Consider the following 23,335-nt stretch of genomic DNA (forward strand, 5'->3'; position numbering starts at 1 on the left):
CAAAAAATCCAAATAAATGTACGTTAAGACACTCTCCAAATAAATAATTTTTACTTCATCTTTTTAAAGTAGCCTTGTACATTCCAATTAGTTGATGATTCAATTCCAGATGAATCTTTATCAAGACTGGTTAAAGAGAGATACAACCCATATCCTCACAACAGGCTTGAGTGGGTTTTTATTGTGTCTCCCTGTAATCATAGTCTTGATAAAGATTCATTTGGAATCAAAACATTGAATAATTGGAATGTACATAGGTCAGTGGTTCCCAAACTGTGTGCCTAGGCTCCCTGGCGTGCCTCAGGACACTTGCAGGGGGTGCCTTGGATTAGTGGTCTAGAGGCAATTGAAATTATTTATGGTCATTGTAAAAGGCAAAAACATTGCTGGTGGGCTACCAATAATAAAATATGTGGACAAACAGAAGCTATTCCTGTCCCTCATCCATAAATAAACCCATGTATGGCAAACAAATCAATTTACAGAATCAGAAACTTTTGGACTAGGGGTGCCGTGAAAAAAATTCTGATGCTCTAGGGTGCCGTGATTTAAAAAAGTTTTGGAACCACTGACATAGGTACTAAGAAAATTAAGTATGTGTATGTAGTAAGTGTATTTGTGCATGAATTTGCATGTGTGTAGTGTGTGAATTTGTACGTGTGCATTTGTGCATGTAGTTTGTGAATATGTGTATAATTTGTGAATTTATGTGTATAGTGTGCATTTGTGCATGCGAGTGTGTATAGTTTGCATTTGTTCATGCGTGTGTGTGTAGTTTGTGCATGTGTATAGAGTGTGCATGCGTGCGTGTAGTTTAGAGTGCGCATTTGTGTGTGTATAGTGTGTGCATTTGTGCGTGCATGCTTGAGTATTTGTGCAGTGTGTGTATTTGTGCATGTTTGTTGACAATTGTGTGTGTATATTTGTGATGTGTGTACATGTCGCAGCCGTGGAATGGATGTGATATGACTGGACAGGCACCTGGGTATACAGTATATATACCCAAAAGCATGAGCACAGCGCCCCCCGGCTGGCACTATACTGGGTGCTGTATATAATACCCAGTGCAGCAGCACCGGCCGCCGCCGCACTGAGATAGGAGAACATGGAGCCGGGCTCCGCCTCCCGCCACTTCCGGGCTCAGCCATCGCAAAATGGCCGCCGCGCCGAATCCCTGACACCGCTGTGGTTCTGACATCCTCACCGCCCCCTCCTCCATTATATCCTCCTCCCTCTCCGGCGGCCTGGCAGCCGAAGCTCCGCTTCACACGGCGCCGGACACCCCCCAGCTCCACCCGGAGGACGACGGCGAGCAGGAGCCGGGGAGCAGCTGTCGGAGAGCCAGGTAACCACCGGGGGCCCCGGCGCAGCATTGTCCTGTCCCCGCCTGGCTGCCGGGACAATGGGGGGGACCCTCTGCGGGGGGAGCTGGCTATACTATAGAGAATGTATGTGTGTGTGTGTGTGTGTGTGTGTGTGTATATATGTGTATATATATATATATATAAATATTATTATATGTGTGTGTATGTATATGTGTATATATATATATATATATATATATGTGTGTGTGTGTGTGTGTGTGTATATGTATATATATATATATATGTATATGTAGTGTGTGAGTATACATACACACCACCACTCCCCCGCCCCCTATATATAGAGGATGCTGGCAATGCCCTGTCTGCTGGGAGGTGTGGATTATTATAGACCGTAATTAGGTAGAGCACTATTAGTCGACGGTGAAAAGGTTGCCGCTCGCAAAAGGTCGACGGGGAATGGTCAACACATGAAAAGGTTAACCTAAGTTTTTCATGTTTTTTTCTTTTGTATCTGTCAACATGGAACCCCGATTAGTAGAGCACATACCCTCGCTTTGCTCGCCAAGTTTCGGGCACTTCCCAGTTGTAATCCACGTGAATTATGAAGAATGAACAAGTTATCGGAGTGTCAACCTTTTTATGTGTCAACCTATTGCCTGTGTTCACCTCTTGTCAGTGTTGACCTTTTGCTTATCAAACGAAACCAACTGCTGGACCCAGCTGTGGAAGGGTCACGGTATAGATGGTAGACCGTGTCTAGGTTGACCGTCACTAGGTCGAGCACTTATTGTTGACACCTAGGAAGGGTCAACATAGTCTAGGTTGACATTGACAGAAGCTTATAGTCGACATGAATTTTTTTTTTTTTGTGTCTGTAGACTTAGGTTGACATGGACACCATATAAGTATTGCGTCGGGAACCGTGCCTCGCTGCGTTTGGCACTATTCTCACTTTGGGGTAGATGTATGAAGCAGTGATCAGGGAGGAGAAGTGATAAAGTGCCTGGTACTTTATCGCCGGCCATTCAGCTCCTGACTGTTAAGTAACAGGCTGGGTTTAAAAAGGGACAGTTTTTTTAACCTGTTGGCATTTTCACTGTGTCGGCATAATTATTGTCGGCATTTTGAACGTGACTCTATTTTAGCTGTCTGGCAATGGTGGTCGGTATTCTGACTGTAGGTAAATTGACTGAATCCAGTGTGTTCAGGTATTGCAGTAACTTGATGAATGCCAATCTGAAATAACCGAGCGCTGATTGTGGTAGTTGGGAGTAATGAGATAAATTGTCCCCGTTGGTGCAGGCTGGGATATGTCCCTTATTGTCACCTTGCTACAGGGATGCCACGCAATTCAATAATCTAGGTGACTAGCTTTCTGACTTGTATGCTGGGAGTTTTAGTGTGTGGAGCAATAACTTTTATATTGCCGCTTCTGGTTTATAATTGCAGCATTCCTTGGTTGCAACTAGTTAACCCTTATCTTGTGCTGTTTCTGAATAATTGTGCCACCTGCCCATCTGACATGGTACTAGTGTTCATTCTAGCACCCACCATCTTTGAAAACCCATGCAGTTCTTCTTCCCTGCCTGGGGTGTCGCTGTCTGCTGTGGTGTTTCTAGCACAGTGTAGCATGTATATCAGCACTGATATGCAAACCAGACCTGTGCTAGAAACCCCACAGCAGACAGCAACACCCCAGGCAGGGAAGAGGAACTGCATGGGTTTTCAAAGATGGCTGGTGCTAGAATGAACACTGCGGTACCCAATCTGCCTGTGCTGGTTGCTCTACTGTCTGAACATTCAGCTCTGCAGAGAGTAATTTAAAGAGAGTGTACGGACCAAAAATAGTTTGATGGTCGCTAACCAGCAAATTATTTTTTTTTACCCGTCCCTAAATAAAAGTCCGTCTAGGCGGGCGCTGATGTCATGTGACTTCAGGCTCCCGCCCCGTCACATGACAGTACGTCTGCGTTCAGATGGGGCTGCCCAACGTTTTGCTGGTCGAACCCACCATTTTTGGAGGAACTCCCCGAAAACGCTGTGCGTTTCCATGCGCCGTCCCCCCAGGACACCTCGACGGCTGTTCAAGTCGCCGAATGCATCCGCACAGCGGCCCTGCACATGCATATATCAGCGTGTACAGAGCCAAAACATCGGTCCCTGGAGCGAATACGCCGGGGACTGATCGTTACAGAGTTAGGCCCTTAGTGCATAATCTGAAATAGTAATGGCTTCTAGTGACATGGGGGATCGTGACTAAATATTGGTGCATTTCGTTGCATTGGCACACCATATTCTTTTGGTGCCAGACTTGTACATTGCCAACGGACGTGAGACCTTGGGGTTATTGTCGTGGTAGGAATAACTCAAGAATCATCGATAAGTAACTACAGCTGGGTACGCACTAGTAGATATATCTGCAGATGAGGCAGCATGTTCTCCATACAAACGGCTCAGTCTTTGAAGTCACAACTGGAAGCGCCTGCCCACTTTTAGCTGTCATTCACCGCTGGCTTCTTTCGCGGGAGTATGGGTGGTCAACGGATCACCTGTATTCGCAGCACGGTGCGCCTATATATCGTCCGTCAGCTAAGTTGCACAGCACAAGTAATATGTCTGCGAACAACGTCTTATTGCTGGTACAAGCTGGCCAATGGTCCATCAATAAATCGGCTGGTCAGTAACTCCTGTGGATAGTCGTCAGCGCAATTATATTGAATTGATCGTAAATGTTTAAAGTCCCGTACACACTATACAATATGCAGCACTGCCGATATCATTAAAGTTATCTGTGGTGGCGCAAAAACGATCCAGAGGTTGCCTGGTAAACATGCTCAGTTAGGCGTCAGAGTTTGGAAACCGCTGTTCTAGCCTGAGGCTTAACACTCGTGCTGCATGCCATGTGACCGTTGCCTTAGCAACAGTGTTGCGACTTCTTGTTTTATTTCTTATTGAGAATGAGCCTTGGCTTCCCCGTGTAGGTTCGCACAGGTCCGAAATCGGCACCGTCCACGATGGTGGGGGGTCTGTGCATGTGCAAACCCAACGAGCCAACGCCTACTCGTGTAAGTGCGGACATCCGCTCGCATCGTTCAGTCGGTGGGTGCGCGGGTGACATGCTCACTGGGCAACGTATATATATGCAGCCTAGCAAGCAGTGCCTGAATTACCCCCATACTGTTTTCATTCAAAGAAAGTTTTGGTGAGGTAGAGCTGGGACAGTCACAAGAGAAGCTGATGGATCAGTACAAGTCGCAGGCTGTGTTACTTGTTTCCTGAGGCCTGTGCGAAACATCGTGACCCGAGGAATGCACGCTGGCTGCTTGGGTTCTGTGTTATATGTAGATCATCAGAACTACAAGCTAGATACAGGGCAACGCAGCCATAGACCACCTGATGTGCTTCAACGGGCCTGAACGGGCGCACTTTTAACCCTGAAATAAGCCAAAGCTCATAATTCAGCCGGGTATACACTGGACGACATTTTAAAGGAATGTCAAAATGTAAATATTGTACAGTGTGTACGCACAGCGTCCCTAGCGCTGCGCACTCCCACATCATCCGTCATCGTGCATGCATGACAGACGTTATGCAGGGTGACAGAGGTTATCGCTTGTGCTGCGGAACGCACCATAGCTGTCGCTCCAGCATTGGTGGTGTGGTCTGTATCTCATCACTGATATGCAGACCAGAGTGTGCTAGAAGCAGCACAGCAGAGAACGGCACCCCAGGCAGGGAAGAGGAACTGTGCAGGTTTTGGAAGGTGCAGGGGTGCTACAATGAACTCTAAACTTGCTCCATCTGCCCCATGTCTTTGGTGTCACCACCACCACCACCACATTTTGCCACATTGTAGTGTGCATACTAAAGATGATATTATTGTGTCCATAATCCATTATGAGAATGTTGTGTTGGTTTGACGATGAACCCCATCTATTGGTAACAAATGTATTGTAACGTAGGATTTAGTGTTCGCTATAGGCTATGCACCCTGCCCTAATTATAAAGGGCAAAACTCACCTTGCCCGTTTAGCAGTGCCCTGATAAAACAACTGGGCCCATCCATCCCCGCCACCTCTGTCCAGAGCGCTCGGGAGAAGCCCATCACTTACGTAGGGTCCGGCACGCCTCCAACAGAGCTGTTGGCATGTGGGACCCGTCCACTTTAATGACGTCTGTGAGTGCGGCTGCCCACATTCAAAGTGCCCCCTTTACCCTTGCACCCTGCCCTTCTGTCACTTGCTCACAGTGGTCCCTGCCCCAGAGGAGCTTATACTCTATAGTCCGGACTCATAGATGGACGAGTGTAGGGTTTATATTAGCCTTCTGCAAGGGAACCTAACAGACACAGGGAGAATATATAACAAACCCCATATTCCTGAGATACAACATAGTCTGGCCGTGGTAGGGCTGGCCATTGACCATTGACAATTCCAAATCCTCGATGGTTTATGGCCGATGTCGAATACTTTTGCCATCGATGGGAGAGAACCAGATGGTTTCCCTTCATCAAAACCGAGGTTTTGCTTTTGTTCTGTTTTTTTTTTTTTTTAAAGGGCCGGGACACCCCGTGTTTTCATTGGCCCACAAGCCAATCAGTCAAAGAAAATGGATGGCTATCGGTTTTGTAAAAACATCGATGGTAATCCATTTGCCAAGGCGGCTGGCATTTCTACTGGTCACATGTAGCTCCATTGTCAGCAGCTGCCAATTACATGGGAGTTTTCAAATCTCCTGCCCGCCCGTCACTACCAAAACTCCAATACAAATGAATAGGCGGACGCTGATTGGCTGAGTCCGCCCATTTCTTTGTAAGGGGATTTTCAACTCTCCCGCTCGCCACTACAGCGGTAAGCAAGCCGGTCTTTTATTCAACATTCGTTTCGCTTTAAATCCGACAATTTTTTGCAGATAGACTAGTGCAGTGATATTCAACATAATCCCCAGCTACAGTCAAACTACACATCCCAGCCTGCAAGCTTTGCTATTAGGGCAATCTAGCTCCCTGCATCATTCAAAACCCATGCAACTCTAATCCCTGCTTGGAATGTCACTCTCTGCTGTGGTTCATCCAAAACCGACTGATCTGTATTTCAGCAGAGAGACAGACCAAACTGTGCTAGAAAAACATTTCTAAAATCGGGTCTACCAGTCTACCCTTTTCACACCGCATGTCTTTAAACGGTATTTCAGTGCAGTTTTGTTTCTTCACAACACTGAGCCCATTTTAACCCATAGAAAACAGTGGTTGAAAAAAAACTGGTCTGAAATGGGTAGGACCCTGCTTTATTACCATTTAGAAATACCAGTTCAATAGAACCAGTAAATTCACTCTGCACCTTTCAGACTGCACAAATTACCGTTTTAAAACGGTAAAAAAAAAACGGCAAAATAACGGGTAAAAAGTGCGGTCTGAAAAGGGTATTGGATGCTTTGGAATTTTGTGGCTCTTTAATCTCCAAATATGACTTACTCATATTTTCATGCACACGCACCCCCTTTCCTATGGAATACTTGAAAATGTATTGAGGGGGAAGAGGAAAGCATACAGCCCCGCTGCTCCTGCAATAAAGGAGGAGGCAGTGGGAAAACAGTCCTCAGACCCTGAGAGGGGAAACAAGCACATAAAACCAAAGTTAAAGGTGTAACGTTCCCAAAAATAATTTGCTGGGAAGCTCTCAGGAAATTGAAACATTTGGAAATATATTGAGCGCGCTGCAAAGTAACTTCTGTAGATATATACAATTGCTAGGGCACACCATCTGACCACTACAGGAAAATAAAAAAACTTTTATGAAAAAAACAATCACATTGGTCTCCACAGGTAAAAACTTAAAACACATTGGCCCTCACATGAAAACTAGAGACCGGTAATTAATAGTTGTACTGGGGGTGGTGGCTGTAAACTTGGTTGTCCACGTGCTAGGGTGTCAATATTGACACAAAAAAATGGCGAAAAACTATTTTTTACTTTTTGTTAATGTCGAGCCAATGACCATTGATTTAAACATGGGGGGGGGATTGCTGGGGCAGGACAGGTTTGTCCTGCCTCAGTAAAACCCAACACCGGATGCAGAAAGCCCCCCTCACCTCCGCTCCGGCATTTATACGCCGGACCTTGCTTGCTTCCGCTGCCCCAGTCAGAGTAACTTAGGCGGCAGGCTGGGGGATGTTAGCGACGGCTAGGGAGGACTGGGGCGCCTGAACTCCTGAGCACTCCCGAGCCACGCCGACCATCCCCAAGCCTGCCGCCTACGTCACTGCTGCAAATGGCGGCAGGGGAGCCCTAAAAGTAATGCGCCAGTGGTGCTCCGCTGGAGGCACCACTGACACGCACCTACTGCATGGTGGTATGCCTGGAAATTTTCCAGGACAATCCGCTGCGGCAGCATACCACTCAAGTGGTTAATCCCGAATCCGACTGTAGGACGTTTCCCACAGTCAGGTTCATGGGCGTTTTTGACCCGTTCCGACTGTAACTCGCTATTCAGTGTTCCGGGTGTCAGAACGGCCACGTTTTGTCGAAAATGGCCGCTAAATTGCCGGAATCAGCCTCAAATTTGACAATTAGTGTCCGTTTCAGACAATTCAGTTTCGACTTAAAAAAAAACAAAGCAGAATCTGAAAGCCTCCAATGCTGTGTGGAAACGGCAGCATTGAATAGGCGAATGCTATTGCCAGATTGCATACCCCCCATTGTCTGTGAGCTATACCACACTCACATGTTACATCTGCCCCACCTGCAGTGCACATGGTTTTGCCCATTTTCCAAACAAATTTGTACTGCGATCAGATCGGAATAAAGGCCTCCGTTTGAACCTAGGCCAATAGTTGCGTACAGAGCTTGCCTACGATCACTGTCATGCCACACGTATGACCACGTGCCCCTTTTGCCATACCAGCCTTACAGATCACCGGCTCACTCACGTGGTATACCTGCAATGGGCTGCCCCTTGTATGTCCCAGTGCTCTCATATTCCGCTGCAGTGAGACATGTCGCCCAGCCGCCGGTCCGGAGCACTAGTCCGGGTGTGCAGCGTTCATAGATGAGAAATGGCCCTCACTAATGTACCTGTCTGATGCGGGAGGACAGGCAGGAAATTCTGTCCTAGATCCTTTTTATTCTATTGCTGCAAAGTCTTATGTTTAGAAATATGAATCCTGTTTCCACAGGTTGAAGAATGTTTCAGCTGCTGAGTATCAGATGTGCGGTGTTGGTGCTGTATGATCACTAGAGAGGGAGTGTGGCACAGGGATGATGCTCTTGCTGCATTCGCAGCCTGTCTTATTCCATCCCTATAGCAAGTGCTTTGCTTGCACATTAATATTTCATGGGACCGGCTCCCATTTTAGTGCAGCCTGGACAGCAGAGAAACATCGAGCAGCCATTAGCCATATACTGTAGTTTACCAATGTGACTGCTGCTCTGCAGTATGCCTCTCTGGATTTTGAGCAGGGTTCTGGATGCTGCAGGGTGCACAGTGCGAACAGGCATCCACTGTAGGATGACCAACTCATCCCTTTCATCCGGGACACATATTAATTACACAGGTTCTGTGGCTGGCTTTCACCTGGTTTTAAACTGCCACACCTCAAGGCTCCATTTCACCTGGTTTTAAACTGCCACAGAACCTGTGTAATTAATATGTGTCCCGGATTAAAGGGATGAGTTGGTCACCCTAATCCACTGTTCTCTCTCCCTATCGCCTATGTTTCAGTCCTGCGGGGTGGGGGTTATGGCATTAAGGCGCTAGCTAGGCAGTTAACGACCGCTGCTTAGCAAGCCAACCTGAATAACCCCCATTGTTTCGGGCTCAGTATGATTTCCCGATGGTTAAAACACCGACAAAGCATTGGCAGACTCTCAACATACCGACATGGTCAAAATGCTGACACGGTCAAAATGGTGATATTTAAAAACATCAACATGGCAACAGGTCGAAATGTTTTTTGGTGCGTGTATGTCGATATAGGTCGACATAGACACCATATCAGTGTGCCACCGTATAAGTCAAAATACCAACATGTTCAAAATGCTGACATTCATTCTGCCGCCATTTAAAATGTCAACATGTCAAAAAGTCAGCATGGTTTTTTTTTTCTTTTGTGTGTCTATGTTGACATGGGCACCGTTTAGGGGTATCGCGTCCCCTTGCCATTGTTCTGGCAGACAGTCGAAATAGCAACATTTTACAAATGCCGACGTTCATTATGCAAACACAGTCAAAATACTGCCATTTAAAATGTCAACATGTCAAAAATTCGACATATTTTATGGAAAACTCATGTCGGCATTTTGATCACGTCAGCATTTTGACAATGTCGGCATAATGAATGTTGGCGTTGTCAACATGTCAGTATTTTGACTGTCTGCCAAGGGTTGGCGGTATTTTGACCGTCTGTAAATTGACTGCATCCCCTTGTTTCTAGATTTAGTCTAAAGGTGCATACACACTGTACAATTTTTTTGACTAATTTGGTTGAAAGACATTTCCATTGAACCCAGTGCCCTCGAGAAAGATGTTGACGAAAGATATTGACGACAGATGAAATAGCCTATAAACTGTAGCTAGATCTTTCGTCGTTCGTCTGTCGTCAATATCTTTCGTCGACATCTTTTGTCCGGGACACTGGGTTCAATGGAAATGTCTTTCAACCAAATTGGTCAAAAAAAATTGTACAGTGTGTATGCACCTTAAGTTCTGAATGTATATCCCACAGCACAACACTTAGGGGGTGATTCACGTTGGATCGGTCCCCAGAGTATTCGCTTTAGGGACTGATGGTGCTGCTGTGCTCATGCGTGTGGGGGATTATACCCATGTGCAGGGCTGCGGGGTGAATGCGTCCGGCGGCTATCACAGTGGCGGAAGCGTTCGCACAGAGGTGGGCAGACAGGGAGTTGTCACATGGGGCAAACAGTGTGTCCCCATGCGAATGTAGGCGCTGCGAAGGTTGCACGAGGCAGGCAGCTGTGTCACATGACGTGAGGGCCCGCCCCCTGTTCAGTCATCTCCTGCCCAGATAAAAGTCAGATCAGTCAGAACTGACTTTTTGCTCGTTCGGATGCATAGAAATGAATGTGCCAACGAACACATTCATTCGCATGTATATGGGGCCATCTGCTCGGTGAAGGGAGGCGACCATTCGCTCGTCCGGCAGGTGGCCTTTCCCCGATCGGTAAGCAGCTGTTGTGAAACTACAAGTCCCAGCATGCCTTGCCATAGTTTTAGCATTCCCTAAAAGCAAAACTGTGGCAGTGCATGATGGGACTTGTAGTTTCACAACCTATGGAGGGCCATAGTTTGGAAACACCTGCCCTGGTGTGTTGTTAGTCACTTTCCCTGCATGAACGCACATCACTTGTCGCATTGTCTGTCCTGGCCGAGGCTGCCATTCCATACAACAATTTCTTGTGCCAACATTTCCCATCCACAAATGGCTAATAGAGGAGTCCTGTGTTTGGCACACACACACCGCGCTCATCGTCTGCAGCATTCTGGTGGAACATTTGTTGTTGTCGGATATTGGGGTTTATTCTAGTTCATTCTTTCTGACAAAATCCTTCTTAGATGGACAAAACCATGTGCACTGCAGGGGGGCAGATGTAACATGTGCAGAGAGAATTAGATTTGGGTGAGTTTTTTTGTTTCTGTGCAGGGAAAATACTGACTGCATGATTTTACACTGCAATATAGATCTCACTTTGAAGAAAAACCCCACCCAAATCTAATTCTCTCTGCACAAGTTACATCTGCCCCACCCGCAGTGCACATGGTTTTGTCCATCTAAGAAGAAGGATTTTGTCAGAAAGAATGAACTAGAATAACCCCCATTGTTATTTTGCACAATTCGGCCCCGGCACATCCTGGGGTTGGGAGTTTAATTCCGTAACGCTTCTTTATCTCATTTGGGAAGTGTAGACACCAACGCATTCTAAATCCATAGCTTACAGATTCCCAATAAACACTTTATACAATGTACAGGTTCAGGAATAGAGTTTCCTGCATTTTTCTTTTACACACAGGGACAGGGTTATTTGTGACACTGTTTGTTCTGACGTAAAATGTCACACTGGGTGCACAGAACGGAGCACAGCTTGCAGATCAGACAGCCGCATTCATTCTGATTACGCTTACCTAATAAACGGTTCTGGGTCATTGGAAAGACAGCAGCTAGGTCCGAAAGCATTAGGTCGACACCACTAGGTCAACGTGCAGGAAGGCTGACCTGACTGAAGGTCAACAGGGTCATTATATCGACACAAGCATTAGGTCGACATGGGTTTTTTCAGGGTTTTTTTTTTTGTCCCAAATGTCGACATGGACACTGAACCGTAGCACCGCGTCCCCTCACATGAGTCGCTATGGTCACCATGCTTCGGGCTTGTGATTCTCCCACCACGCCTTAGTGGATGGTAAGGCATGATATACCGCCTGTCGGCACGTCGGTTCCCCCCAAACATGTGAAAAACCCCATGTCGACATTTTGACGGTTGACATTCCCCATGTCGACATGATGCTTGTGTCGACCTAATGACCATGACGACATTCAGTCATGTCGATCTTCCTGCATGTCGACCCAGTGGTGTCGATCTAATGCTTGTAGGCCTAGTGACTGTGGGGGTTATTTTGGTTCACTCCTTTTGGCAAATTCCTTTCCTCCAAAACCATGTGCACTGCAGGTGGGGCAGATGTTACTTGTGCAGAGAGAGTTAGATTTGGGTGGGGTTTTACTGCAAAGTGAGATCTATATTGCAGCGTAAAAATAAAGCAGTCAGTATTTACCCTGCACAGAAACAAAATAACTCCCCCAAATCTAATTCTCTCTGCACATGTTACATCTGTCCCACCTGCAGTGCACATGGTTTTGTCCATCTAAGAAGGAATTTGCCAAAAGGAGTGAACCAGAATAACCTCCTGCATCCCTATTAAACCAGGGCACTCATGAATTACACAGGTTCTGGGGCTGGCTGACTTCATGCCTGCATTTCCACTGGTTTTAATCAGCCAAGAAACCTGTGTAAGTCATGAGTGTTCTGGTTTAAAGGGATTGTGTGGTAAAGCCTAAATATAAAGGATGAAAATAAGAAATCTATTACAATCTCTTGAGAAGATGAGTTTTCCCTCTACAATACACATGACTCTCACTCACGTCCATTATGTCCCGGAGCAACTATAGAGAGATTCCTGGCTGGTAGAGATCTGAAGCCTGTGATGGTACTTTCACAGGGTCTCCCCCCCCCCCCACACTCTTCATACCACTGAATTTACTACCAAGTCATTAGAAAATAGCTAGAGATGTATCAAACCTTATATAATGGTGATGTTTCCTATACCAACCAATCAGAGCTGTTATTTAAGGGCGGGGCGGATGCCGACGGTCAGAATTCCGACGCCGGCAACACGATGGAGGGAATCCCGATGGGTCAGGTAAGTATGCTTTCCCCTGCCCCCCTGACCCTGTCTGCTAGTGTCTAATACCCCTCTCACATCGCAAGTTGCACCGGGATTTGGACATAGGTACATCCTGTCATGTGAAAGTCCCCACAGCGATCTGGCAATTAGCTGGGTCATTGACATCATCAGGGGTGGGGCAAAGTGGCGGTATGTCATCGGGGGGAGGGGGGGCAGCGATTGGCGCTGCCGCTGCCTTCTCCCTATGGTGTGAACGAGACCCTTCTTTTAACCCAGGTCGGGTTGCTGGACCCGGGATTTTTTAAAAGGCCCATTGACAACGCACAGTGACCCGGGTCTAACCCTGGTTATTTGTGCAGTGTGAAAAGGGTATTACTCTCATATACTGTATTGCAGCTAGGTTGTGAAAGATTTTTACTGACATTTAAATACATTTTCACCAGGGTACTTGAGTTTCTGAAAGTTCATACATCCACAGAACGATTTATAGACATAAAAAGCAATAAATAAATGTAATAATTGATGTCAAAAAGTGTTTTTTCTCGTAAACGTATAATTTTTTGTTTTGTTTTTCCTTTCCAGGTTGAAGAACTTGAAGTTTGTAACCAAAAAAAGGCCCTTATGCATTTTATGAGGCCGGCTGCAGACGGCGCCTTGTTAGAAGACTTAGCTGAGTGCGCTAGTGTGAATTCCCTCTGCGTATAGTCCCACCGGCACCGCCATGTTCAGACGTCAGGACATTCCCGGAATGCATGTACGTGAATCATTTACCCACACCGGTTTTTCCGACCCGTTTATTCTGGATGCCCCAAATTTCAAGGCAGGTTACCAATGATAGAATACGAGCTATCTGTCTTTGTCTTACACTAACTCAGTGATTTATAACGTTCCATTAAAGCTATTGCACTAAATGAGACTGTCTGCTTATAAGCTTCTAATAGTTGAACCTCTTTCTGAAAGCACCTAATGCATACTTGCCTTCCTGACCCTCTCCATTCTCTTATCAATTAACTAGCATACATGTTACACAAGTTGCTTCACTGTGCTGCACGTCCAGCGCCAATGTGTGGTCACCTTGGTGTATAAATATCTAAATATTGAGGCTGTTATATATGCAATGCTGTGTAAGTGTGGCTTGAGCTGTACAGCGTGAAAACTTGTAAACAGCAAGCTTTCCCAACAGCGCCCTCTAGTGATTGAGCAAGTTTACACGTTTGAACCTCAGCTTGGTGTCACTGCCATCTAAAAAAGATATTCTAGGGAAGTGGTTCCCAAACTGTAGGCCTTATTCTAGTTCACTCTTTCTGACAAAATCCTTCTTAGATGGACAAAACCATGTGCACTGCAGGGGGGGCAGATGTAACGTGTGCAGAGAGAATTCGATTTGGGTGAGTTATTTTGTTTCTGTGCAGGGTAAATACTGGCTGCTTTATTTTTACAATGCAATATAGATCTCACTTTGAAGTAAAACCCCACCCAAATCTAATTCTCTCTGCACAAGTAACATCTGCCCCCCTGCAGTGCACATGGTTTTGTCCATCTAAGAAGGATTTTGTCAAAAAGAGTGAACTAGAATAAGGCCCTGTGTGCCGCGGCACCCTGGGGTGCCTTGGTATGGGGTGCCTCGAGTTGGTGGTCTAGGACCAATTCAAATGAATTATTGGCAAAACCAGTGCTTGTGGCTGCCAATCATAAAGAGCCGGGCATTGGCTGAAGCTGAGCGCAGCGCTGATCTCAGCGATCAGCGGAGCTGTCCGGCAAGAGGGAGCACAGGCAGTGGCATTCCCAAGGATTTTCCGGCTTTGGAAAACTGGCGCATAGCCCTGATAATTCTCGGGAGTGCCAGCGAAGGGGTTAAAGCTAAAGATGACATATGAACCCAATGTATTTCATTCATATTTTTTACTTAATTTCTAGGAAAGTAACTTTTGGTTTAGGGGTGGATAAAATTCTGTTACTATAGGGTGCCTCGATTCAAAAAAGTTTGGGAAGCCCTGTCCTAGGGTGTTTTAACAGGCACTTATTATAAAAAATAGTTTAATAACATAAAAGAGACATATTTATTTATTATTTACAGTTTCTTTATAGTGCAGCAGATTCCGTTACAGTGTCTTATATAGCACAGCAGATTCCGTTACAGCGTCTTATATAGTGCAGCAGATTCCGTTACAGCGTCTTATATAGCACAGCAGATTCCGTTACAGCGTCTTATAAAGCGCAGCAGATTCCGTTACAGCGCCTTATATAGCGCAGCAGATTCCGTTACAGCATCTTATATAGCGCAGCAGATTCCGTTACAGTGTCTTATATAGCGCAGCAGATTCCGTTACAGCATCTTATATAGCGCAGCAGATTCCGTTACAGTGTCTTATATAGCGCAGCAGATTCCATTACAGCGTCTTATATAGCGCAGCAGATTCCGTTACAGCGTCTTATATAGCGCAGCAGATTCCGTTACAGCGTCTTATATAGCGCAGCAGATTCCGTTACAGTGTCTTATATAGCGCAGCAGATTCCGTTACAGCGTCTTATATAGCGCAGCAGATTCCGTTACAGCGTCTTATATAGCGCAGCAGATTCCGTTACAGCGTCTTATATAGCGCAGCAGATTCCATTACAGCGTCTTATATAGCGCAGCAGATTCCGTTACAGTGTCTTATATAGCGCAGCAGATTCCGTTACAGTGTCTTATATAGCGCAGCAGATTCCGTTACAGTGTCTTATATAGCGCAGCAGATTCCGTTACAGTGTCTTATATAGCGCAGCAGATTCCGTTACAGTGTCTTATATAGCGCAGCAGATTCCGTTACAGTTTCTTATATAGCGCAGCAGATTCCGTTACAGTTTCTTATATAGCGCAGCAGATTCTGTTACAGTTTCTTATATAGCGCGGCAGATTCCTTTACAGTGTCTTATATAGCGCAGCAGATTCCGTTACAGTGTCTTATATAGCGCGGCAGATTCCGTTACAGTTTCTTATATAGCGCAGCAGATTCCGTTACAGTTTCTTATATAGCGCGGCAGATTCCGTTACAGTGTCTTATATAGCGCGGCAGATTCTGTTACAGTGTCTTATATAGCGCAGCAGATTCTGTTACAGTGTCTTATATAGCGCGGCAGATTCTGTTACAGTGTCTTATATAGCGCAGCAGATTCCGTTACAGCGTCTTATATAGCGCAGCAGATTCCGTTACAGTTTCTTATATATCGCAGCAGATTCCGTTACAGCGTCTTATATAGCGCAGCAGATTCCGTTACAGTGTCTTATATAGCGCAGCAGATTCCGTTACAGTTTCTTATATAGCGCAGCAGATTCCGTTACAGCGTCTTATATAGCGCAGCAGATTCCGTTACAGCGTCTTATATAGCGCAGCAGATTCCGTTACAGCGTATTATATAGCGCAGCAGATTCCGTTACAGTGTCTTATATAGCGCAGCAGATTCCGTTACAGTGTCTTATATAGCGCAGCAGATTTCGTTGCGCTTTACAATTGTAGACAGTAATAAAACAAACTGGGTAACAACAGACAGACTGTGAGGGACATATACATATGTATGTACTGCATGCTGGCTCTCCTAACTATGCTGAACTTACTTATGTGTGATTGACACATTCATTGGTTGAAACAATTGGAAAAGTTAATGAAACTTAGTTTTTTTTATTATTTAACAGATGCTAATGATGATATTTGTGGTGTGTTTTGGTGCTCAGTATGAGGGTGATTCAGTAAGGCTCGCTAAGATGTGTACATTCACTGCATCGTGCGCCCATAGACGCCAACCGTCCGACACATTCGCCCGCATGCGGCCATAGGGGAGAAAAATCGTTTGAAGGTCGCCAACCATCAAATTATTTCTCTCCCCTTCGGAAATAATAGTCAGACTACACTGACCTTTATTTCCATCTGTGTCCGCCAAAGAGGGGGGCAGGCGCTGGCGTCAGGTGCCGCCCCCGACAGGCATCGGCCCACCTGCGTTCCCAGGGGAATGCCCTAGGAAGCGCTAGGTGTTCCCCTGCTGCGGCCCATGTGCTCCTGCACCCTTCCCCGCGTGAATGCCTCAACGACTGTGATAACCGCCAAAGGCACTCGTACAGCGGCCCTGCACATGCTCAAATATGCGCAGAGCCGTACAATTGGTCCCCAGAGCGAATACGCCGAGGACCGATTGATCTCCTCGGAGCAAGATCGACTTAACACACAGGGCCACATGTTATTCACGGTGACATCACCATGACATCATTCTGGCTGCTCCAGTAACTACCTAAGAAAATCAGGAAGTAACAGATTTATTTTTATAAAAGCATTTTCCCAACTGTCAAAATGTTTTATTCCAAAAATGTCATATGCAGATAATGACCAAGTCACATGATGCAATGGGTGGTATCCTTGATGAGTCACAATGACTGTTTGCTTTATTCCTTCTTTCAGAAAATGATGCGTCCGGTTGCCAACAGCAGCGTGGCTTTCTGCGCAAGCGGCAAATCCTCCTGCCTCGGCCAGGAAAGCATGAGAAGTGTGGAGCCGTTTGGCTTGTACGCCACCCAGCAGAGCAAGTACAGCCACACCGTCAGCCACAAGACCATCAGCTGCCAGACGCAAGACACCATAAACGAGGCACACTTGCAGACCGCGGCCGGCAGGGACGCGGACACAAAAAGCGATTTAAAGAAAAAGAAGACGCTAGGGCGATCCGGCAAACGCGGCAGGCCGTCCGGGACCACCAAATTGGCAGGTTACAGAACCAGCACAGGCAGACCTCTGGGGACCACCAAAGCTGCCGGCTTTAAGACAAGTCCTGGGAGACCATTGGGCACAACCAAAGCTGCCGGATACAAAGTCAGCCCAGGGAGACCTCCAGGTAGCATAAAAGCTCTATCGCGGCTTGCAAATCTAGGTTACACAAGTAACAATGCAGCGTTCCCTTACCCCACAGCACTTAACAGAGGACTCCATTCTGTTGCGGATACCAACATCAAACATCCCGTTGAGTAGAAGTTACAATTTATGTATGTATGTGTCATAACGATACGGCGAGTTCAAAAAGTCCCTCGCGCTTAGTGAGGCTCCCCGCAGATAATGCGCGCTTACTAACGTGAACACAGAATTGTTTTTATTCACCTCGTTGACATGAAATGACTGAAAGTCCTTTGTTGAACGCGCGGTCCCTTCCTGACCGACAGCTGCAGAGGAGATCTGAAGCCAGAGATAGTGCTCATTGCGGAGGGACTTCTTGAACTCCCTGTGTGTATATATATATATATATCAGACGTTTGTATTATCACATGGTCTTCTTTAGATTTATGTAGATGGTGTATTCTGTCCAAGGTTCTGTCACACGGTCACTGAAAGCCTGTGAGCACGTTGGCATATCATCGTTGGTATGTGCCCAGATGGCTCTATATATATACGCCCATTTTTATTTTATTTTTTATTACATGTCCTTGTGCTGGCTCGTATAACTTATCTCGTGGGAAAAAGGGGTTTTATTATCTGTTTTTTTTATTTTATTTTAGAAAATAACTTTGCATGTAGTGTTAGTTTAGAACGGGAGGTCTCTTCGTAGCTGCATATATTTTGTGATGTTTTTCAATTGACCTTACGGAAATAATGAAGCTACCATTTTCAAACAAATACAACAAAAAAAAAACTAAAAGAATACCAAATATTAAAAAGGAAACCGTCTCCGTCACTGTGCAACCACTTTGTAGAGTACAGCGACCATACATAGTGTTCATTCTAGCACCCTGCATCTTTCAAAAGCCCCGCAGTTCCTCTTCCCTGCCTGTGGTGCCGCTGTCTGGTGCTGTGATGCTTCTAGCACAGGTATGGTCTGCATATCGGTGCTGAAATACAGATCGCACTGTGCTAGAGGCGACACAGCGACACCCCAGGCAGGAAACAGGAACTGCGGGGGGGGGTTTTGGAAGATGAAGGGTGATAGGATGAGCATATGTATATGTCAGGAGACTCACTTCTGCCCAAAGCTCTAAAACTTTTCTCAGTGGCGTCTTGGGTAGTGTAAATATGTCAAAATTAAATTATGTATTATAGATACATGAATTTATAAAGACAGTTTTACGTTTTAAGTATGTGTGTTCTATCCGGAGTAAATACTGTGTGTGAGAACAGTCTAATTTAACTTGTATGTATTGGAAAGAAGCCTTGACCTTTTGTTACGTTGGAATTCATGCATCCGTCTTTGGGACATGATGCCAGCAGACTGTACTGTTTATTATAGGGAGATGTGTAAATAATCCATCCCGCCATCTCCTTCCTTTTAAACATTTCACTAAATTTATTTTGCGCATTGCGCTGGAATCTAGCAGGGACCCTCCCAAAACTATATTAATACCAGTCAGTAATACAACGATATGGGCTTGTGGGTCCGCTCTGCTTGAGATTTTGTCACTGTACGCGGAGCACTGTATAAGCCGGTGTTAGCATCCGAGACGTTCCGATCATCCCTATGAGGGACGCTTGCACAGAAAACAAAGACAATCGCTAGGAATATTTGAATAAGGGGCCAGCAGAGCAGTCTATGCGGCATTTAATGTGTGCTGAGCACCGCCGCTGTAGACTGGAATGCACAAGTGCTCGGAAATCTGTTCCCATGCTTATCAGCCCTCACACAGGCCTGGAAAACCATACCAATTTGATGCCAGGGAAGTTCCGTGATGCGTTTCATCCCTCAAACGCTCAATTAATGTTGTTCATTTAGTGCGGTTGGCCCCAAAATCGCACATTTTCGCCTATTGGGTTGTGCAGGAGAATATGCAAGGTTGGCACAGCACGGCCCCGATAGTTGTATTGCCCAAATGAAATATATACGGCATCGTCCACAATCCCATGATCTTGGGCTAATTAGCTATGATAAGCCTTCCATGAAAATCCCGAGGCTGCAACGGGCCCGAAACCCCAAGTGGATAGCATGGTTTAATTGTGAACAATTTAAAAAAAAGTTTTTTGCACCTGGGGTGTGAGAATCAGTAAAGGTGGCCATACATCAGAAAGATATTGTACCCAATCATACAATCTCAATTGATTGTAAGATGGATTGTATGCAGATTGTGTGCACATCTTGTGTACACAATCATACAATCAATCATAAGATGGATTGTAGGACTGATTGTATGATGGATTGTATGCAGATTGTGTGCACATCTTGTGTACACAATCATGCAGCAGATGGATTGTATGACTGATTGTATGGTGGATTGTGAGTAGCTTGTGTGTCCAAAAATCACCAAGGACTGCCGGGGATTTCAAGGGAAATTGTACACAATCATGAACGCAATCGATCTTAAGATCGATCTTTCTGATGTATGGCCAGCTTTAGGGAGAGATTTCGGGGGAGTTTTCCCATTTTTTTTAAAGCGCCAATCATTTACATGGCAAAATCAACCAGGTTTTTTTCAGTGTAAATGATTGCCGCTTTAAAAAATGGCAAAACTCTCCCCAAATCCCTCCCTTACTGATTCTTGCACCCGATTACATTTGGCCCCTGATGTTTTATTGGGGATAATGGTGATCATATTTTTATGCATTTAAAGGGGTGTGGGTTGTTAGGTCTACAACAACTAGGTCGACAAGCATTGGGTCGACACCACTAGGTTGACAGGCAGCAAGGTCAACATGGGTCTAGGTCGACAGGACATTGGGTCGACACAAGCATTATGTCGACATGGGCAAGGTCGACATGTGGGTTTTTCGCTGTTTTTTGACCCGAATGTCGACACAGTCAACATGGACACAGTTTGAAGTGCACCGCATCCCCTCTCTACACGGGCAATGCTTCGGGCACACTATTTTATTCTCCCACCACGCCCTAGTGGATGGTAGGGCAAGAAATACCGTATGTTGGCTAAAAAAAACTGTGAAAAACCTAATGTCGACCTTCTGTTGACCTAGCCCATGTCGACCTAATGCTTGTGTCGACCTAATGTCCTGTCAACCTTGGCCCATGTTGACCTAAACCCATGTCGACCTTGCTGCCTGTCGACCTAGTGGTGTCGACCCAATGCTTGTCGACCTAGTTGGACCGTATCCCATTCAAAGCAGGGATTTGCTACACAGGGTGTTCTCTCACTGTAGTTTTACTGATTCAGAGTGAGTTGAAGCTGCGATAGGCTATAATAGGCTATAATCGCAGTTTCAGGGCACGCACGTGTGCAGATCTGGGAAAACCGCAGAATAACAATTTTTCCAGATGTGCGAATGTGTCCGAATCAGGCCCAGTGCCTCAGAAACAATTCTACCTAATTGGGGTTACTATGGCTTTGAGTTGACAGTCGCTTGGTATTTTTTTTTTTTCTGATGAAAAGGAAACCTTTCTGGATTAAGAACGGATATCCTGTTTCGTGCTTCTCTTATTAGGAAAAAAGCAGCAAGCCTTCATGTGTTCCAGCGATGCATAGGACAAAATGATGGGGACTTTAAGAGGTGTTCACGTGTACATTACGGACTGTTCAATCACGTCACATGCAACTAAGGATATGTAATTACCCACAATGCCGATCACGCTTACCCGCCATTCCCCACATCTGGATGTCTTCTATGTTGTTGTCCCCCTTCTAGCAGCTGACTGGAATCCAGACATTGCATTATTACATTGCCTTCAGAGTATTCCCTCCACTAAAATGAAGTCTGCAGCCATTTTTACTATTTTAATCGTGGTTCCATGTCGTTATTTCGTTTTTTCTATAACACCTCCGATTGTGTTTTTGTAAAATGACACCTGCCATGTGCTTTTGACCTAATGTTAACTCACGTCGAAATCTATTACAACATGGGGGAATGGGGAGGCAAAACGGTGCATATTTGGAATGATGAGCGTGTGACTTTTTTCTGTGAATATCATTTTATTGCAATGTCGTATTTTACAATTAAATATGTAAAAAAAAATGAAAAAAAAAATAATGACATTTTACTCATGAGCGTGGCAAGGCCAAATTTGCAAGACTCGGACGTATAACCGTTCAGCTTTTTCATTCCAATTTTCCATGTGGTCTTAAGTTATGATGTCCTCAATAAAGGAAAAAAAAAAACTGAAAAATTACATTTTCTTTATTGTTTTGTTCGCTATGAAGAAAATCAGGTGAATAAAGTTGGTTGATACAATATCCTACGTGCAGCTGCCAAGAACCGTGTTACGGGCTGAGTCTCCCATTATATGAAATGCTGGGTACCGGAAGTAGTTGGGAATATTTGCATAGCATAATGACATAGCTTGGGGATGGGACCCAAGTTTGAACACAGAATGCATTTAGGTATGATATACACCTAATATAGACAGCCTGAAAATAATTGGTAGAATATTTGGAAATAATTCTGTGCATGAATTATCTTTGTGTACTTTTAGCCATCAGAAAGTAAAGGTTTTACTAGCGCAGTCACGCCCCCTCCAAAAAAATATTGATTTCAGATACGGGATACTCCGCCTGTACCAGCATCTTCCCCGGTGGAGCTTACAGTTGCCACATGTCTCCATGAACCCCTCCTCTCCCCGGGCCCATGCAGCAGAACAGTCTACCGGCTGCAACTCCTGCGTTACGCCTCCTAACTGGCAGAGTCGGCGGTCTATCCCTGGCCCCCTCCATTATACTCCAAGCACAGACTATATGGCTGTTGCAGGAGTGCATACAGAGTAACCACGGATCTTCCATGTCACGCCCTCCTCGTTTGTATAAGAGTAGAAGGAGCGGCAGGCTTTAATTAAAGCAAGGTTAGGGATTAGTCACCAGCCAACAGCGCTCACTACTACAATGTGATCCAATAGGCTCTGGGATCTCCTGGGGTACGAAGATTCATTTAAACAGCTGGAATCACTTGCTATCTGCTGAAATTGAATCTGCCCATCCTATGTGTGTTACATCCAGGTCCTGCATCCGATGGTCAGATAGATGGTTAGCGCAGGCAGCGAGGTGATGTGTTCGCACGGAACTAAAGGGATTCGGCGGCGCGAGGTGGGTGTTCGGTGGGGTGGTGTCAGCACTTCCCATAAATATACTTTTCCATTATATCTCCAACTGTTAAACGGTTACAAGGACTACTGGGTCAGACACGACGGCGGATTTAGTTCAGCGTCGCTGCGCTTGATTTTCAAGTCTTTGCGCACGATGTGTATTTGCTTGTGTACAGGACATTTTGGTTTGCAGAAAATGCATTTATAATGTATGTCTAGAAATTATGAAATGTTTTGATCCCTTGGTTCAAGGCCAGAACTTTATAGTGACAATGGCTGCGTTTCCATTCTCCAACTAAACGGCTACACTTGTGCTTGGCCTCATCAAGATGAAAGGCCTTCAGCTGCCTCAATGTCTCACATTAGTAAGGTGGTGTCCTCTTCTGTCTTGGAGAACATTTCTAGGATGTACAACATTAATCTAAGGGGGGGGGGGATATTAGAGATATCCAAAATCCATGTAGTACACAGAAGGGTTAATCCCAGGTCGCCCTCTGTATAATGGGTGACAAGGGTTTAATGTGACAGCGCCGGGCCCGGGTCGGAAGTGAAAGAGGTATCAGACTGGGCTGAACACACAACTCTACCAGATTCTATCATCTCTCTGTTGCATCGTAGAAAATTACAGAC

General features: G+C 45.5%; 1 protein-coding gene across 4 annotated transcripts; it reads left to right on the forward strand.

Moving 5' to 3' along the window:
* Positions 1-1,105: 1,105 nt before the first annotated feature.
* C4H5orf24 (chromosome 4 C5orf24 homolog) lies at positions 1,106-21,861 on the forward strand. 4 transcript variants are annotated; one of them, XM_083181425.1, is made up of 4 exons: positions 1,106-1,345; positions 13,325-13,562; positions 17,173-17,750; positions 21,118-21,861. In XM_083181425.1, the coding sequence occupies exons 2-3, from the start codon at positions 13,464-13,466 to the stop codon at positions 17,734-17,736; spliced, it is 663 nt and encodes a 220-aa protein (XP_083037551.1). In that variant the 5' UTR covers positions 1,106-1,345; positions 13,325-13,463; the 3' UTR covers positions 17,737-17,750; positions 21,118-21,861. The 4 variants fall into 4 exon arrangements, with proteins under 4 accessions (XP_083037551.1, XP_083037550.1, XP_083037553.1 ...); XM_083181427.1 differs by having other exon boundaries at positions 1,109-1,345; positions 17,173-17,602; XM_083181424.1 differs by lacking the exon at positions 21,118-21,861 and having other exon boundaries at positions 1,108-1,345; positions 17,173-17,751.
* Positions 21,862-23,335: the final 1,474 nt, after the last annotated feature.

Source organism: Crinia signifera, chromosome 4, assembly GCF_055691185.1.
Source record: "Crinia signifera chromosome 4, ASM5569118v1, whole genome shotgun sequence".
Classification (NCBI taxonomy): Eukaryota; Metazoa; Chordata; class Amphibia; order Anura; family Myobatrachidae; genus Crinia; species Crinia signifera.